Here is a 19,655-nt window from a genome sequence, read left to right as displayed (position 1 = left end):
AGTGATTTGTACAAAGTGTTTTAATGTTACTATTTTTGTAATTCCCATCTCTGTGGAATTTGGGTACCAGCACACAAGCGCAGGCACTTTTCATAGGAATTGGCATTCTGGATAAGACAAATGTTCATCCAGCTTAATAGCCTGTTTTTTACTTTGACCATCATCCAAATTTCCACATGTAGGTCATTTTAATACTTAATAACCACTGTGCAAACTCTTGCCACAAACAGATAAAATGTTTTAACTATCTTTAGATATCATTAGATATTTTTGTTATATATTATTTGTCCAGAATATTAACTGAATCTCAGTAATGATGCCCGTCGTGACTTAACCCCAGTAGGCAGTTAAGCACCACACAGCTGCTCACTTACTTACCCCCAGTGGGATGGGAGAGAGAAGCGAAACGGTAAAAGTGTGAAATTTCATAGCTTGAGATAAAGACACTCTAATAATAATTTAAAAAAAAAAAAAAAAGAAAAACAAGTGATGCAAAAAACCCCCAAACAATCGCTCAGCACCAGTCAACCGATGCCCAGCCAGTCCCCAACATCCTTATGTTATTAACAGTTTTCATCACAAATCCAAAACATAGCTAGCCCCATACAAGCTACTATGAAGAAATGTAACTCTATCCCAGCCAAAACCAGTACAATGCCTCAGCAAGTCTGCAAGGGTTCTCCACGCTCATTATTTATGTTTTTCACGTTCATTTAAAATTAAGTTGGCCCAAGCAGAAATCCAGAATTAATGTGTTAATGAATATGGACAATAGCTACTGACAACATCTAATACCAGGCCAGTTACCAGCCATATGTGACACCATTTCCAACTGGCCCAGTAGCTGTATTTATGCTCTGTCCTGGGCACTCAAACCTGGCCTGCTTTGTCAGAGTTGTATCTGTATCCAGCTCTGTCTCCTTCCAGCATGACTTACTGACTGAGCTTCCTAGATGGACCTCAGGTATACATTGAAGGTAGTTTTGTCTCTGGTCCCAATCTCCTGGATGAACCTTAGACCTAGGTTACAAGTAGTCCTCTCTCTGGGCTTGTCTCCTGCAAGCTTGGACTTGCATTATAGGCAGTCTTGCCTCCATTCTGGTCTTTGGCCCCATCTCCTGTTGTTCCTGCGCAGACTTCTTGGATGGATCCCTGACCTATTACCTTGCCTTGTCTCAGACTGGTGACTAGCGCCATCCTGACCCCACTGGGACAGTGCCCTGGTCAGAGAGGCCCTGCCTTTGCCGTTGCCATGCTCTGCTCCCAGATCTTTCTCTCTCATGGAGCAGTTCCACCCTTGCTGCTCCCCAACAGAACAGTCATAAACAAGCTGACTTCTGGTTTTGCCACTAAGCCTCTGGGAGTAACAGGAACTTAACGTGAGCTTTCACTGCTTACCTGAAGGAAAGAGTCCTGAATGTTTAACAAAAGTGAAAAAACTCCTAGCAAACATTTTCTATAATGCTATAATTGCCTAAATAACTGATAATCACCACAGGGTGGTGAGGCACTGGAACAAATTGCCCAGAGAAGCTGTGGAAGCTCCATCCCTGGAGGTGTTCAAGGCCAGGCTGGATGAGGCTTTGAGCAACCTGGTCTAGGGAGAGGTGTCCCTGCCCATAGCAGGGGGCTTGGAACTAGATGATCTTTAAGGTCCCTTCCAACCTAAACCACTCCATGATTCTATGATGCTATTCATGGCGTTTAAAATGAAATCTTATCAATTTTTTTTAAAACTTAAGAGGCAAGAAATGGAATGAAAAGGTTTAAGAATGGATAAAACTCAAAGAAATCTGTATTACAATGCAATACTTCCATATAGCCACTGAAAATTCTTAAAGCTGAGATTTAGATAGTATAATTAATCATACCAGAGCATTTTTTTCATTTTTTACCAGTCTGAATTTTACAAAACTATGGAGTAATATTACAGCTAGAAGGTATCAAATACTGACACTACTACATGTACATATGATTAATTATGGTTCTGAATGTGTACCTCTGGTTCTGTGTTAAGTGAAGCCAATAATTGCCATTTGTAACTATGTGGTCGCACACAGGGCTGAAATATCATGAAGTTTACAGGTTTACATGCATGAAGTTCTAAAATTTGACCTGTTACTCATTACCTCAGAAGAGTCTGACTTTTATACAGCTTTGAATAAATTATTTTGTAACCTTTACAACACAGCAGATCGTGACAGCAGGACATCCAACACTAATGGATACTGAAAGAATTGAGGAGAATTAAAGCCTTACAAATATAGATTGAGAACAGCCCAAGAACTATTTAATGTAACTGAGGGTAGGTAGAATAAATCCATGCTGGTGCAGAAGGTTTCAGAAAGATGTTTAAGCTTTGTTGTGAAGTTGAATATACTGGTTTTGCAGCTTTTGGCGCTAGGTTGCATAGAAGCAGAGTCTGTTGCAGGTGCTGTTGAAGTAGTCTATTCCCCCGGTTAGTTCCCTCAGACATAATCTGGCAGTTTCACTACTCCTGACAGGAAAGTTACCTTAACTAGTAGTTTGGCCTGCACAAGCATGGAAAATTGTTTAAATTTCAACCATCTATTCCAGCCTCTTTAGTGCCAGTGGTGCTTCAGTTTTCAGTTCTCTCTTTTACATCTGACACAGAGTGCCAGAAAACAGAAGAGATCTGCTTCAGTCAATAAAGAAGTGTTTTGAGAAACAGCCTGCCAATATTTGACAATTATGTATAATGATGACAGTTCACTGGCTTCTCAAACCTCATCCACAAGTGTAGTTGCATAGTTTCAGTTGAGCCAAATTAATAGCTTGCTAGCAAAAGGTCTCATTGTCTCCTTTCTTCACTGCTCAGTTAGTTTTCTGCCATTTTAGCAAGCTGAACTGGCATACCACCCAATTAAACTAGAGAGAGTGCATCAACAGCAGTAAAACCATACAACTGTGGATGGAAGATGTTATCCCTATCACAGTGACAGTGATCTGTTCAATAAACTCAGGCCAGAGCATGACTGCTCAACCACTGTAACGGGATTAAAACAAACAAACAAACAAAAATATATCCAATACAGTTGGAAAGGACTGTGTAAATATTCCCCTTTCATTGGCACACCATAGACTTGGCCCAGTTTCAAGCTATTAAATATTATCCAGGTGTTTTACACAAGACTTGAAATTATTTGGTGATTTAACTTCTGCAAGTTTAGACAATTTAATCAATACAGTAAAGAAATGCAAATTGGTAGCTATGGTACATGCATTAGGTTTTGCTATTTTAATTACAGAGATAGCCTAATCAGTCTGAATCTGTTCTGGTTTTTGAAAATATCTAGTTTGCATGAAACATGTTCAGAAGTTAATCCTAACATTACCATAGTCATATTCACACTCATATTACATCAACTTATTTACATAGTTAATCCTACTTTGTAGCAGAATAATTAGGTCCACGGTGACGTACCGCTGTAGTAAAAATAAGATTTCATCTTAGCGCGGCATGAAAATAAGTCACTTGTCTTATTCTCCTAATTTATGAAGACACTAGAGCATACAGATGGAACTATTTTTCTTGTAAACCACCTCCACCCACTAATTATTTCATATAATACAGCAGGCCTTGAAAAACACAATTGCTCTCTGTTACTGGTGAATAAGACTCTTTCCCCAGCAAGTGAGGTGAGGGGGAGTCAAGTTTTCACAAGAGTTTCTACATCTGTGGTCACAAAGAAAACCTCCTAAATGTTAACTGAGTCAGTGCCATCTTTTGAACATCTATTCAGCCTGACGTATTGATTCCAGGTTTCACAACTAAAAGCAAAATAAGGACAGACAATTTTCAGTGCTGCTATTCAGAAGTACTTGGGTAACAATGATACTGACAGAGTTTTTCCATTATTTGGAAAAACTATGAGCACTAGTGAGCACAAAGGAGGCCAAGAGCCAATGAGAAACTCATTAAGCTGCTTAAACCGATCTAAATCTAGGCTGTTGAGGTCACATCCCGCCCCCGCCACATATTTCCACCCCAGTCCTTCAGCCAATGCTAGTGTTTACAGAAGCAGGTGGTGGTGTGCCAGTTCAAGGCAAAAAAAAAAAAAAAACAAACAAAAAACAAACCAAACAAAAAACAATCAACCCATCACTTTGGGGGGAGAGTTTTCAATCTGATCAATTCTATGAACTGGTTTAAGGAGCTGCACAGTGCCAGCATCAGTGCAGAGGAGGGAGACAAGAACACAACAGCTGGGAATTAAACGTAGTTTAAGCTTCTATGAAACTGAAACCTAACAAAGAACTGGAAGCTCTTGAGTTTATCCTTAGCTGTGCAAACCCTTTCATACACTGATCAAATTCCAAATTACAGATGGAAGTAGACTTCTTTCCCTTACTGTCTCTTAGTATGTTCAAAATACATTATTGTTCTGTTGGCTGTAAGTGTCATTTATCAGTAGTAACTCATTCATGACTGGGTCTTAACAGAAGCACAGTAGTGATAACTGCACCTTGTTTCTAAACAACCAGAGATTAGGGAAAGGATAAGAGGCAGACGTAATTTGTTTGCTAGCACTTATGAGGCAGGAAAGGAAAGGGACTGAAGCCTCAAGAGGAAGCAGCTCTCCATAGTCAGCAGACTTCTTTGCAGTGCCTAGAAAAGGGAAAGTTTGTCTTTTCACCACAGCAAAAGTGAAGTGTTCAAATATAATGGATGCAAGCTGATGTTAGGTATCATCACATCAGACACAAGCGGTTGTTAGAAATCCCTGTTCCTAAAAATGAGAGCACAGATGCTTGCTTATGCTGACTGTGATGCTCACAGGTTGGGTAAGGAAAGAGATCAATTTCATTTTTATGCAGGTATTTATTAGGCTGCAATTTTTCTATCCTTTAGTAGCACAGCACAACTAGAATTTAATAAGCACATCCAACACAAATTTTAAATGGCTTCTGTCTTTGCATTATTATGAGTATTACTATTCCCCGTGTTTTTTCCTCAGCTAACAGTAAGTTAGGGCTTAATTTGCCCATGTGAGAAACACAGTTAGTAAATTTTCCACATGAAGTACATACACCTTTCATTCTTTTGTCTAAGATTGTTCTGATTTTTGCATTGTGGCTTTGAGAGATTAAAGAGCGATTTGTTTGAAAAAAATTATCTCCGGTACAGGTGGGCATCATGAAAACAAACACATCTGCACCCGGGCTTTTAAAAACAAACAAGGGATAAAGATACTATTACAAAATCAGGCTGCAACTTAGACAAAGCTCACCTCTTCCTTATCCATACACTGCAAGCATATATTGAAGTCCTCAGACTGACGATGAACACACTGGATTCGTATGAGAGGGCCAGCATGCTTCAGATATGCCCTATTAAAATATATATATTTTTTTTTTTTTTTTTCTTCCTTAAACATTTGCCGCTCTCCAGTGACAGGCTCCCGCACCCCGCACGGTGGTCCCGCCTTTCCCTGACCCCACAGCGGCGGAGCCCATACCCCTCGCTCAAGAGCGGGCTCCGCTCCCCGGACTCGGGGGAGGGAGGGCGACGCAGGGACCTCTCACTTCCCACCGGCGCCCGTGGCTGAGAGAGAGCCCGCCGGCGGCCCGGGCCGCTGAGAACACCTCAACCCTCCCCGCTGCTTCCCCTCAGAGAGGCGGCGGGATCGAGGCGCGGAACGGCTCAGCCCACCTCAAGGCGTGGCTAGGGCCACGGGGCCGACCCGCCCCACAGCCCGGCCGCAGCGGGGAGAGCCCCTGGGCCGGGCCGGGCCGGACCCAGCCCCGCCGACCACCGCCACCACCGCTCGGCAGCGGGACGGGAGGGGCGAGGGGCGGGAAGCCGCCGCCAGCCCCGCCTACGTGGTGACGCGAGGGGGAGCTTCGGCTCACGTGACGCGGGCAGCCAATGGGGAGGCAGCGGCCCGCTTCGCGGCGGGCGGAGGAGGAAGGGGGAGGGCTGAGGTTGCCGCCGCCGAGGACTTGGGGGGGGAGGGGGGAAGCGGCAGCGCGGGGCGGGCGCAGCGCTGAGCGGGGCCGCCGGGGGTTGCGCCTCTCCGGCTGCGGCGCGTGGGGCGGCCATGCCGAATAAAAACAAGAAGGAGAAAGTGAGTCGGGGTGCCTGTGTGGGGGAGTGGTGGTTGTGAAGGGGGGCCCGGGCCCCGCGAGGAGGCTGTGGGGCGCAGGCCCCGCGGGGAGGAGGGGCCTGGGGCAGAGCACGGCGGGGGGCGGCAGCGGCGAGCGGAGCCCGACACGAGGGGGTCGGCGGGGCGCTTCCCGCCGCTGGGGAGAGACGGACGAAGGGCAACCCCGTCCCCTCACCGCTGATGTGCCGGCCCCCTTCCTTCCCCTGGGCGACGGATACTGGGGAGGGGGCAGCTCCCGACGGGGCCTAGTCCGGGGGGTGCGTGGCGGCCTCGGGGGGTGTCCTGGTATCGTTTCGCCGGTCCCTGGGGGTCCGCCCAGCCGAAGCGAGGGCGTGGAGCCCGCGTTGGACGGGCGCGGAGTTGGGGGCAGCCGGGGGGAGGGAGTCGGTGGAGGGAGGCCGTGGTTTTGGCGTGCGGGGGAGTGCTGGAGGGGAGGGGATGGGAAACGCGTCCTCAGCCCTGCCTGGCGGAAGGGTGAGGTGGGGGGGAGGGTCTCTTACTTCGGGGCCGGTCGGGTGTGTTTGGGGGGGAGGAGAGGGTGTTTTTCATGGCGGCAGAGCTGGGGGGGGTGGGGGTGGCTGTCCCCACAGCTGCTTGTCTGGTCACCGTCCCGGGAAGTTTCACTGCTGCGTGACTGGCTGCAGTTGAAGTTGTGCTTGGGGGATTACCATAAGCACTCAAGGAACCCCTCGAAGTCTTCTCATCTCCTTTTCGTGACCATGGGAGAGGATCTAGCTTTGGCCCCGCTTTGCCTCAGTTTCCCCTGGTGCTCCCGGGAGTGATTTGTCTGGCAGCCATGAAAGGGGCTTGCCCAAGTAATGTTAACAGAAAACTTCTAAATGCAACAGAAAGTTAATTGGATTGCACTTTATTTTATGTGATAGGCAATTAGCTACATGAGTGGAAATCAGAAACAGTGAAGTGTATGGTTTGCCTCATCCAGCTGCTATCCCTCTGGACCTTTTCTGTTTGGTTGACTTCTGCTTGCATTTTTGTTTTTCAGCATTGTTTTAAAATTAGATGTAGGGAGGTTGGGTGTTATGGTTTGGGGGGAGTTGTTTGTTTTAACTCTTTCCTGTTATCCTTGCCACCTTTGATATTAAAAGCATTCAAAATTTTCTGAGAATAACAAACTTCAAAAATATGTTATGGGTGGAGGATGTGAGTTAGGTACAATGCTGGAAGGGAGAAGTTTGAGTTGTGGGCCTACTTCTAATGCTAGACTTTCTAGCCCCTAGAACAGACAAAATAGTAAAGTATAAAATGTGTACTGCACTGATGCTAGTTTCAAAGCTAGAATAAAATAGATATACCTGGAGCTAAAGACCAAAGACAGCAAGAGTAAGTTCTTGGGCATGGTTCAAATCACTTGCATTCTTTGTCGCTGCCTGCTTACCTATGTGAAAGCTTATCTTTATATACTTTATGGGTGAATTTTGAGGCATAAATAAAGTTCCAAAACCTTTCTGCAGATGAAAAATGTTTAAAGCAGCTTTGTAGAGACTGATGGTTCAGGTTTAAGATCTTCCAAAATAACAGTATAATTTTTGTCCTGTCAATTTTAATATTCTTAGTGAGTGCTTAAAAAAACACAACTAATTGCTTGACTTGAAAAACTATCTAGATCTCCTTTTCAAAGTAACTGAGACTGCAAACTTTTTTTTTCTTTTTTAAGGAACCTGCAAAATCAGCCAAGAGTGGAAAAAGTGGCAAAGATGGACAAGATAACCAAGAACATGAGGTAAGTACTAGTAAAATATGTAGATTTTTCCAGGCAAATTTGTCATAACTTTTGAAGAGTGTTTTAAATTTTTTTAGATTGTTACAATTTTGACATGGCAAGTGTCTCTGAGGAAAGCAGTTTTGGAATTATGGCCCTGATACTTGACAAAAAGTGTTTTTAAGACTTAAGATGCTTTTAAGGAAGTTAATTTTATTTAGAGTAAATAAATGCTTGCTTGCTTACAGTCTTAAATATTCATCCATTTCCTTTTTAGTTTTGAGGTGTACATCTATCTTACTTTCTAGTCTTATCAAGAGGTTTTAGGTTTGTCTTCTAGTTGCTCATTGCAGGTTTTATCATTCTTTGTAATTCCCAGAGCTCTCTTCTCTCAAACTCTTGATGTTGGCATGTCAGTTAAGTGTCAGTAGCCTGTTTTATTGTCAGGAGACCTTATGCTAAATCAAAGGCTGCCAGTTGTTTTGTTGTGCGATTTCTTTTCATAAGTATGTAATGGAGTGTTCCATTTTTGACTGATTAATCTGTTGTTGATGCCTTTTTTTTTTTCTTTCTGCATTGCTTTCTGTGTTGCCCAATAGCAAGGTGCATTGACTTGAAAGGGGTCAATTAAATTATTCTTCACTCCCTTTCCCACATTAATCCAGAAACTCAGAATTAGTAGATTTCCAAATGAAGCAAATCTATTGTTTAGGTGGAATATGACACTTCCTTTAAAATGATTATACCGGTGTGAACGAAAAATGCTATGCTGAAAAGCTCTAAACTACATGTCTCGATCCTGAAAGATAATGTTTGAGAAAAAAACACTTATCCAGCTTTGCCATTTTTCCCTCTCTGAAATAACTGTTGGGGGTAGGCGAGTGGGAATATTTAGTATGCTCTTTCTGATGCACTTCAATGAGTTCTCATTTGTTTGTTGTGCGGAAAGGCATGCTACTGTCATAAATTAAGATCATTAAAACTTGTAAACTTAAGTATTCTGGTAAATTCAGATAAAAGAGTGATTGAATTTTTGGTGGAGTGATCTTAGTTACTAGGAAAGCTCTAAAACTGAAATAAGAAATGTATTAGTATAGATGTTTATAATAGTGTAAATAAACGTACTTTATTGTGATATGTTCTGCCTTTACAGTATATTGCTGTGATGTCAAAGAGTATGAATTCTTGACTGTAATTTTAGTTCCTGTGTAATTCCAAGGCTCGTCATTATCACCATCTTTGCTGTACACGTGTTGAGTGCTTTTCAAGCTCCTGATGACAAGCTTCAAAGACCAAACTTTTTTTCTTATTCCTTCTTGGTCCTTCAGGAGGGAGCGTAAAGCTCCTATAGTTTATTAGTGGAGAGCTCCGAATGTTAACTGAAAATCTATATGCAGGTTTCTTTGTAATTTCTTTCTGTGTTTGCAGATCTAGCTTTTTTTTTTATAAAACTTAAAATGTGAGAGAGCTGAATCTCAACAGGAGAATATGTTGTAGTGTTCATGCGTTTTTCTTATCTAGTTGTCCTTCCAGGTAGAATTCCCAATGAAAAGTACGATTTGCTTATGTTATCTATGATACTTAATCATATGAGAGTAGCGGCAGAATGGGAGAGGGACTGGGAATGTGACAGGCACATGTAATATGATTGCCATTCCCAGTGGGCATTATTTAGTCTCCATACAATTTTGAACACCTCAGTGCTTGACTCATTAACTTAATTAATAGAATAATTGCACACAAATAATGTAGACTTTGCATTCTAATGTGGCTGGCTGTAATCATGATGTATGGTAGCTGGTGCTCTTGTGAGCAGAAAGGAGGCTATTTGTTAACATAGTGAAGATTAGTAAATATAGAAATATTCTGGAACACGCTGTAAATACACTTTGAGGTTTGTTTTTTTTCTTTTAAAGAACATTGTCTTCATGTTTCCTTGTACATGTGGTTTAACATGACATTTTTAAAATCTTCTTCTAGACTATCAGTAGATTTGAAAATATGCTGGTTCATTTAATTTTTTTCTCAAAATGCATTTAATGCTTATGCATTTAATGGAAATTAATTTAATGCAAATGGCAGATTGTAAAGGCTAGAAACTGGCTGCTATTCAGAGAACAGGGACAACACTAACAGCAGCATCCCACAAATACTTTATTTATAGGCACTTTTATAGCACTTAACTAAATTCATGATGCCTTGGACTTCTATAGATAAAAAGTACAACAGATCTTAATGTTTACAAAAATGAACAAGTGTTTTTCCTGTCTTGCAGTCAGGGAAACGAGATTTCAGTTGAGTGAAGCTGTACTGCAAGTTTGAAACAGGATTGAAATGATTTTTAGTATGCTAGGTCAGGATGCCTATGCTGAAAGGGAGTGAAAGTGACTTAAGCTGATGCTTGTCTCCATTTGAAAACTTCAGCAGTAGCTCATAAACATGTACAGAAGTAGTAAATAGTAGCTGCAGTACACAGGTAATTGAAGTAAATGCCTCTTCATTTAAATCTCAGAGTCCCATTGTAGTTGTGTTTAAAACAAGGTCCATCTTGCCTATTTTCCTGTCTCTGGTATTCCCACCGAGAGATGTTTAGGGAAAAGAATACAAAATGATTCTGCTTGTATTATCTGTGCCTTGGTTACTTGATGTTAATACCAAAAGAGCCACGCTAGGTGAGAAGAGAGGTCCATGTTGCTTCATACTTGCTGTGTGGTCAGTACCTAATAGTCAGGAAGAGAGATTGGGGAATTGGAAGAGAGTAGATGTATGGTCTTCCATCCTGGTATGCTTTTCTTTAAGCCAGTATGTGGTTTAAAAGGTTGCTTAGCTGAGGTGTGGTGTAAAAATATTAATGATTTAAATGAGTTTTTTTATAGTCACCTGTAGATTACTTTTTTCTCCAAGCCCTGCTTAATCTCCCCTAGCTGGGAAAACTTCCATTACTTTCATTGTCCTCTGTTTCAGTGTTCTGTTCTTTTTGTGGCAGAGCTGCCAGAATTTCACAGTATGTATAAGGTGAGGGCATCTTGTTGTTCTGCATCCTAATGCAATTATTCCGGTTTCCGGTTGCCCGTATTGTTCACTTTTTGAGCACCTAAGAAAAGAGATAATATGATTAAGCTCCCATCTAACTTTAGTCTGTAGCCTGTTAGTAAACATTAATGAATTAGACTACATAGTTGCCAGAACAGTTGAATCTATTCCTTTAAGTATAACCTCTTCAATAATTAGTCCAGGATATTCATGTCTTCAGGTTGTGAACAAAGATTTATTCTGCTCTGTATTGTTTTTCCTTTGTGTGGGAGTAGTGTCTCTACTCTGGCAAAATACTCAGGCGGGGGGTTGTTTACCAGTGCCCAAAATCTATACTCGGAACACAAACAAATAACAACAAAAAAAAGCCTGGGCGTGGGGCTGGGCTATGCCAACACTTAGGAATTTGTGGACCTACTCCCTGTGACCTAACTGGCCTTTGCAGAAGTTACTTGCTTCACGGATAAGCTTTATTGGGGAGTTCTGTTTTGTTACAGGGGTGTGGAGGTCTCTTTTTGAGTTAAGGCAGTAGTAACTTATGGTCAGTCTAATTTCTTTAGAAAGACCTGGCTTGGTAATAATTAATGTTTCTCAACAAACATTACCTTTTTCTATTTCTAGCAAAAACCTAACACCTCTAAAAATATAAGTGTTTCTTAGAGGACTTTAACAGTAGTTTTCAAATACGACCACAGGGGAAGGAAGTTAAAATTTTAACCCTATATATTCTTATTTCTGTCTGTTTTGCCTGTGGGCAGGTACGTGCTAAAACTTGCACTTTTCACTGAAATGATCTAGGAGTACTTGGAAAATTCACTGTTGTGGTTCACATGGGGGATGAAGTTGCTGGTAACCTTTTGTACAAGGCAGTAGTAGGTGACTGGGAGTGACAGCCTCTTCTAGGTCTAGCTGGACTGGTTTTGGAAGGCACAAAACTTCTGAATTTAAAATTGTATTCATTTTGACTATAGGCGCTGAGTAGCACATAGAAGAGAGAGGCTACTTTTGTTGTTTAAGAAAGTATTGGCTTGGTGACTTTCAACAAATGAGAACAGAAATCGTAACTCTTTCTTCAAGTTCTTCTGCCATGCAGAGCAGCAAACGGAAGACTAATGTGGTTTTAGGAGTTTGTGTGTATTATCTTGGTGTTTCCATGTGCTGCCCTGGTTGGTTCTTTCTACTTTAAAGGTGGTATTTTTTGAATACAGACAAATCAAAATGTAATAAAATACCAACTGCATTGGCTGGTTTTCTTGCTGTACAAGGAATTGCTTGTTTTATTGACAGCATGTGTTACTAATGTTGAATTATAATCATGGTTGAAATAGATTTAAAAAAAAAAATTAAAAACTATCTGTTAAGTACTGATCCATGCTTCTGTTCTGCCACTGTCTCGCAGCCATCGCTTTTCAGTAGGTTTATTCAACACTGGTAATAGCTTCCAGTGCAGCAGTTTTGTCAGGCTTTGTTTTCAGAGGTTTTTCTTCCCTGCTTTGTGAAGCCTTTTTTATTTAAAAGTTAATTTCTTAAGCTAGTGGTAATATTTTATTCATAGTGGTAATATTTTTCGGGAATGGTAACAAAATTACAGAAATATCTTTTTGTTGTTGTTGGACATCTTTAAAATACTTCAGCAAAAGTAAGGATTTTCATTTCTCTGTAAGAACCTTGAGAAGTGGCTATCTGTTTTCTGTGATCACCTTTCCTATATTAGCCAGTACACAGTGGGGAAAGACTTTCAGTACTCTCATTACTTTTTTACTGATTCATGGTTACATGTGTACATATGATTGCTACTTTCCTTAAAAATAATGAATTAAAAAGGGGATGGGAGGTAGAAGTGGTCTTGATGGTTTTGTGGGGGTTTCTTCGCAGAGATTGTATGTAGAAGTATCCTAATGTTAAAAGGAAAACTAAGAATAGAGAAAAGCAATAAATCCAGCATTTTTTGTGTTAACAGGATCCTGTGATCAGTAGCAGCAAGTAAAGTTGACTCCATGTTTTCTATATACTGTTGCCTATTTTTTCCACGTTCCCTGTTTGTGATTTTCATTGCAGTGTTTTTTAAGGTGCTGTACCAGTTATTAGTAACCCTGAGAAACAAATGTATCTGATCTTGAAGATGGTATGTGGAGGCTGTTATACAGTGTCTAGCCTGTGACTAGGCTTTTCTACTTCAGAATTTTTAAAGTTATACTTAGACGTCTTAGTACAGATAAGTACTCATTAGGCAACTCGGGGACTACAGCAGAGGAGCTTGAGGTTTGGGTTCAGGGAGGGGAGAATACCTTTCCAAAAGTTCTGGGGTTGTTTTCCCTGCCTTGTTCACATGTATTAGGACTAGGGCTGCTATTGCTCCTAAATAATTTCTAGAAATAACTTCTTGCCACAGAACATTCTTCCATTCAGCCGAGTTTACCATGTTTTAATTGTTTAGTATGCTAATTTGTACCTGTGTGTGATTCAGTGTATATATATTTATTGTCATTTGTATAAAGCAGCTGTCATTTAAGTTCTTTTCCATTGCTCTCGTTAGATGTGTAGTCTCTGTCACTCAGGTGCATTGAGTTCAACATCTTTGAGGTATAAGATCTTTCTGTAAGATCTTTCTTCATAAAACCAAATGCCTTTTACAAAGGTATACATTTAGCATAGATCAGATGTATCAATTAATGCCTGAAGTTAAGTATTAATTTATTTATAACATAAAACAGTGTTTTAAGGGGTTTGGTAGTACTCCCTACCATACTGTCGTTTTGATGCCAGTTATATAGCCATCTAGATCAGAACAGCTGACAGCCTGTAATAAAGCATCTCAGATCCCCAGGTTTTGAGTGGGCCAAATCAATAAGCTGTGTTTGCTTGGTGTATACAGCGCATAACAATATACTAGCTGTACCCTAGCTGCTTCTTCAGTAAGTATTCAGTAATATGTCCCGGGTGGACTGATAGGCAGAGTAGCCAGTGTTTTCATGAGTCAATCCCATGCAGTAGATAAAATTGATTTGGAAATTGGTGGTCTTTCATTTGGAAGAAGATACGCATATTATGAAATAAATTTGAAATTTTGAACAACTAGTCCTCTCAAATTTGACTTGTAGAATGGCTATAAATGGACAGTGCTAGCCCTTCTGTTTTCTGAAGCTTTCTAGGGCTATTGGTTTGGGATTTTACTTCTAATGTTAGCAAAACAGGACTTTAAACCAAAACTGTATATAAAATCAGGATTAAGTTTCTCTTGTACTAGCTCTGTAAATAAAGTCTGTGGGCTTTGGGGTTTTTTTTGTTCATTTGTCTTTAAAATGGTGTGCCAACTTCTTTAAAAAAAAAAAAAAAAAAAACAAACTAATTTTTGTTAATGTATTGCAGTTCTGATTTTTCCTTCCAAAAGAGATTTTTTTTTAATGGGTTGATATAACCAGTGAAAAATACTTAAGTGTAGCAAGTGAATACACCCTTAGTACTAAATGAGGTGCTATTTGCTGACTAGAAAGATGCACTATGTGTTGCTCTTAAAGAAGCTATGCAATTTTTTTGCTTGTTTTTAACTTCTGTTAAATATGTTTCCAATTTTTATTGACATCTTGACTTTTTGGTGTTGGGAATTGCAATTTATTTCTGCCTCCAAAGCACATATACCTTAATACTGAATAGTGAAAGAGGTTACCTTAATAGTGCTTGTTAGGTAACTTTAATCTTATGCTTTTAAAACTAATTGAATTGATTACAGCAGTGTTCGGTACACTTCTTTATAGAAGTATTTTGTTACCTAAAAGGAGATGCTTCGGAAAACAGGATCCTATGCCCTTCTAGTTCTTACACAAGGTTGACAACTACTTGTGTAACATGATGTGTGAGGTCTTTGGTTTGTTGTTTGTTTTAGCACTTGCTATCCTCTACTTCCTAATCGTGCTTTTAAGCTTTCTGAATTCTTCCTGAATGGAAACACAGCAATGAAGACAAAGGTTGTTGTAATGAAAAGGAGCAAAGTGGTCTTCAAAAATGGGTATCAGTGGTTTGTAAACTGAAAACATCCTTTTCATCTGTTGTTTCAAATAGTTTCTCTTATTTTTTTTAAGAGTTAAGGTGTACTGCTCGTTAAATTTTGAGAGGACTCGGGTGTTCATTAATGCATATGTGTAATACAGAATTATTAATATAGTTATCCCATAGAGAATACAAATAGTAAAAAAAAAAAAAAAACAGGGAGCTGAACCCTTATGTTCACAGACTTTACAAACATTAGATCTTGTTTGGGTTTTTTCCCCTCAATTTCATTTGAAGCCAGAATAAATTTGTAATTCTACAAGTGGGATGGTAGGCTTTAGCTTTTTGTTTGTGTGTTCTTTCCCTGCCCTTTCCCCCCTTCTCCCCTAACTGACTTTGTGGATCAATTAAAAAGAAAAAAATTCTAGGGAAAAAATCCTGCCTCATCCCTGAATATACTTAAGATAACTTTCAAATATTATAATTTGCTACATCTTTATAGTGACTATAGTTTAATATGCTTCCTCACCACTGCTCAGTGCAGCAGTCTGCAGTACTGAAAAGTAAACTTTCTGGTGACATGTAAGATACAAGCATGATGAGAGCTAAAGATGAAATGATTTGGCGTAACACTTCTAAAGAAGTGGTCAGGGTTATTATTCTACTACTAAAATGCCCAGGAACCTTGTCATGGACAATAACTCTTATATAACATCTAATACAAATACTAAATTGGGGGGCAGGGAGCAAAGCAAAAAAGGTTTCAGTATGAGTATGTGAAGTGAGAAACTATTATGAATGGATCAGGAGGCACAAGAATACAGACATCATTTGCAAAGCCACATATACAGTATATACATAGATACTTTATATAATTAAAATTTACAGCACAGTAGAGGAGTTGAGGCTTAAAGCAAATGAGATCAGTGTTTTCCTCTAAATGTGGGAACCGTGTGTGTGTGTATATATATAAAGAAGCACAAAGATAGCTTTTGTTTGGGTTTCTTGAAAGTGAAACGGTGGTTCGGGCTGATCAGAAAAAAAATTACGAAGGAAAATCAAGAACTAAAGTAATTTAAGCCAGGCCATCGTTTATTAAGATTCTTCATCTCTGTATCTAGATAAAAGTTTTTAAATAATACTTAAAACATTATCTGGTTTTAATCATAGAATCATAGAATGGTTTAGGTTGGAAAGGACCTTGAAGATCATAGAGTTCCAACCCCCCTGCCAGAGGCAGGGACACCTCTCACTAGCCCAGGTCGCCCAAGGCCACGTCCAACCTGGCCTTGAACACTTCCAGGGATGGGGCCTCAACAACCTCTCTGGGCAACCTGTTCCAGTGCCTTACCACCCTCACAGTGAAAAACTTCTTCCTAATGTTCAATCTGAACCTGCCCTTTTCTAGTTTAAAGCCATTCCCCCTTGTCCTATCGCTACATGCCCTAGTAAAAAGTCCTTCCTCAGCTCTCCTGTAGGCCCCCTTTAGGGACTGGAAGGCCGCAATAAGGTCTCCCCGGAGCCTTCTCTTCTCCAGGCTGAACAGCCCCAACTCTTTCAGCCTCTCCTCATAGGAGAGGTGCTCCAGCCCTCGCATCATCCTTATGGTTCTCCTCTGGACATGCTCCAGCAGGGACATGTCCTTCTTATGTTGGGGGCTCCAGAGCTGGATGCAGTACTCCAGGTGGGGTCTCACCAGAGCAGAGTAGAGGGTCAGAATCACCTCCTTTGACCTGCTGGCCACACTTCTTTTGATGCAGCCCAGGGTATGGTTGGCCTTCTGAGCTACGATCGCACACTGCTGGCTCATGTTGAGCTTCTTGTCAATCAGTACCCCCAGGTCCTCCTTCTCAGGGCTGCTCTCCAGCCATTCCCTGCCGAGCCTGTATTTGTGCTTGGGATTGCCCTGACCCAGATATAAGACCTTGCACTTGGCCTTGTTGACCTGCATGAGGTTGGCTTGGGCCCACCTCTCCAGCCCGTCGAGGTCCCTCTGGATGGCATCCCTCCCCTCCAGCGTGTCTACCTCGCTGAAGTGCTTCGTATCCTCAGCAAACTTGCTGAGGGTGCACTCAACCCCACTGTCCATGTCGCTGACATGGATGTTGAACAGTACAGGCCCCAGTACCGACCCCTGAGGAATGCCACTCGTCACTGGTCTCTGCTTGGACGTCGAGCAGTTGACCGCAACTCTTTGAGTGCAACTGTCCAGACAGTTCTTTATCCACCGAGTGGTCCATTTGCCAAATCCATGTCTCTTCAATTTAGAGACCAGGATATTGTGTGGGACAGTGTCAAACACTTTGCACAAATCCAAGTAGATGACATCAGTTGGTCTTCCCTTGTCCACTGCCACTGTAACCCCTTCATAGAAGGCCACCAAATTTGTCAGGCATGACTTGCCCTTGGTGAAGCCATGCTGGCTGTCACCAGTCACCTTCTTGTTTTCTATGTGCCTCAGCAGAGTTTCCAGGAGGATCTGCTCCATGATCTTGCCAGGCACAGAGGTGAGACTGACTGGCCTGTAGGTCCCTGGGTCTTCCTTGTTTCCCTTTTTGAAAATAGGGGTTATTTTTCCCCTTTTCCAGTCGGCAGGAACCTCACCAGACCGCCACAACTTCTCAAATATGATGGCTAGTGGCTTAGCGACCTCATTGGGCAGTTCCCTCAGGACCCGCAGATGTATCTCATTAGGTCCCATGGACTTGTGCACCTTCAGATTCCTCAGGTGGTCTCATACTTGATCTTCACCTACAGTGGGCGGATCATATTTAATAATATTTAATTATATATCATTTAATTATGTATCATATATATCATTATATATCATATTTAATCATATTTAATTAGATAACTGAAGGTTGCAGGTAACAAATTTTCCTTTTCTGGGGGCATTTATTTCTTTAAAGTTTCATTATAAAAGATTCATTTAGAAACAAATGTTGCTTTGCTGCCTGTGTTTGTGAATGTCATGGTTTAACCCCAGCTGGCAACCAAACACCCCACAGCTGCTTGCTCACTCCCCCACCCCGGTGGAATGGGGGAGAGAATCAGAAGGGTAAAAGTGAGAAATCTTGTGGGTTGAAGTAAAGACAGTTTAATAGGTAAAATAAAAGTTGCACATGCAAGCAAAGCAAAACAAGGAATTCATTCACCACTTCCCATTGGCAGGCAGGTGTTCAGCCATCTCTGCAAAAGCAGGGCTCCATCATGTGTGAGGGTTACTCGGGAAGACAAACACCGTAACTCCAAACATTGTCCCCTTCCTCTTTCTACCCACTTCTACTCCCAGCTTTATATGCTGAGCATGACATCATATGGCGTCAAATATGCCTTTGGTCAGTTAGGGTCAGCTGTCCTGGCTGTGTCCCCTCCCAACTTCTTGTGCACTCACTCCCAGCCTGATGAATATTATCAACACTGTTTCCAGCACAAATCCAAAGCATAGCCCCATACTATCTACTAGGAAGAAAATTAACTCTATCGCAGCTAAAACCAGCACAGTGAAGTACCAGGTGCTCACTGATGCTGGTATTTCAGCAAACATTAAACAGCATGAATCCGTTTACAGTCTGACCCTGGGCACCTTATCTTTGCCAATAGTCCACAACCTCAGGCTGCAGAACTGATCTCTGACTGAAAGGAATCAAATGTCAGTTTGTTCCTGGAGTAAGCTAGTTTTTTAAAAAAATTAAATTTACGAGGAGGAAATGGAAAATAAGCCTTATGCTACTGATATTTAGCTATGAATGTAAAATTACAGTGCAAGAATGTCAAGGATGCAGTACACCGAGCTGAGACATCTTTAGCAATCGTCAGGTTTGGTTTGATGTGTTGCAAGTCAAGTGTGTTGCACAAAGCTGTGATGATACAATTCTTCAGGAGATAAAAATTGAGCTGTGTGTTTAAGCAGCTAACAGGAAATACAAGCAATGCTTTGTCATGAAAAATAAACACCAGCAAGAAAGGCAGAAGAGCTTCAGTAAGTTGTAGATCAGTCTTCTAAAACAGTCTGCGACTGTAAAACTTGCTGTGGGCATCCCTCCAGAGTGGAAAGGGCCATATGACCTTCACTGCTTGTAGAGAACTTTCCAGTCACTGATGCAATTCAACAAACTCCATGTTGTCTCTGACAAAACACTAATGGAACTTCATAGGCATCAAGAATAGCCAGCAGTAACGTTGCTATATGTAAATGCAAAATGACAGTTGCTAAACGAGTACCACAAAGTAAATCAGTGAGTGTTGATTACACTGTGCTAAAATATATAAACTTTGTCATCACCACCCTGTTGAAAAGTTAATCTTTTTGTTTATCATTATAATAACGTGGATCCTCAAAGTTGTAGGATGCAGCTCTTGCTATCACACGAAATAAAAATGTAGTAAGTTCTGCTGAGACACTGGGTAATACAGTGGTAGTATCTCAACCACTGAGAGAATCTTTAATAATAATAAACATACTGGCTAGGAAGGCAGCTGCGAAGATCATTCTAGCAGGCCAATACAGGTATCATCCTGGCAAATTATTTTATTGAGAAAAAAACAATAGAAATCTAAATTGCGTTCTGTGTGAAACCAGCCAAAGTATTCAGCACCATAAACTGCATCTCCAGAGGCTCCTCCATAAGTTGTCTGTCCAAACAATCTTGTGGCAGTGAAACTCATGAACAATAATGGCATAGTAGCAAGAGTGTTCAACAAAGTGAGAACCTCAGAACCATTTGCTATACAAAATGGTACCCAGCAAACATGTTGTTTCCCTGCTGTTTATAACAGAGTTGTTT

General features: G+C 41.2%; 1 protein-coding gene across 1 annotated transcript in view; it reads left to right on the top strand.

Moving 5' to 3' along the window:
• Positions 1-6,026: 6,026 nt before the first annotated feature.
• The window catches only part of PPP2R5C (protein phosphatase 2 regulatory subunit B'gamma), an 86,068-nt gene continuing 72,439 nt past the window's right edge, over positions 6,027-19,655 (top strand). The window contains exons 1-2 of the mRNA XM_082485717.1: positions 6,027-6,089; positions 7,804-7,869. Of these exons, the coding sequence (XP_082341843.1) occupies positions 6,063-6,089; positions 7,804-7,869 (93 nt within the window). The 5' untranslated portion in view covers positions 6,027-6,062. The remainder of the gene's footprint in view (positions 6,090-7,803; positions 7,870-19,655) is intronic.

The sequence above is a fragment of the Vanellus vanellus genome, assembly GCF_965231255.1.
Source record: "Vanellus vanellus genome assembly, chromosome: 6".
In the NCBI taxonomy this organism is placed as follows: domain Eukaryota; kingdom Metazoa; phylum Chordata; class Aves; order Charadriiformes; family Charadriidae; genus Vanellus; species Vanellus vanellus.
Note: the sequence above shows the minus strand (reverse complement) of the source record. Positions and strands in the feature narration are given on the sequence as shown.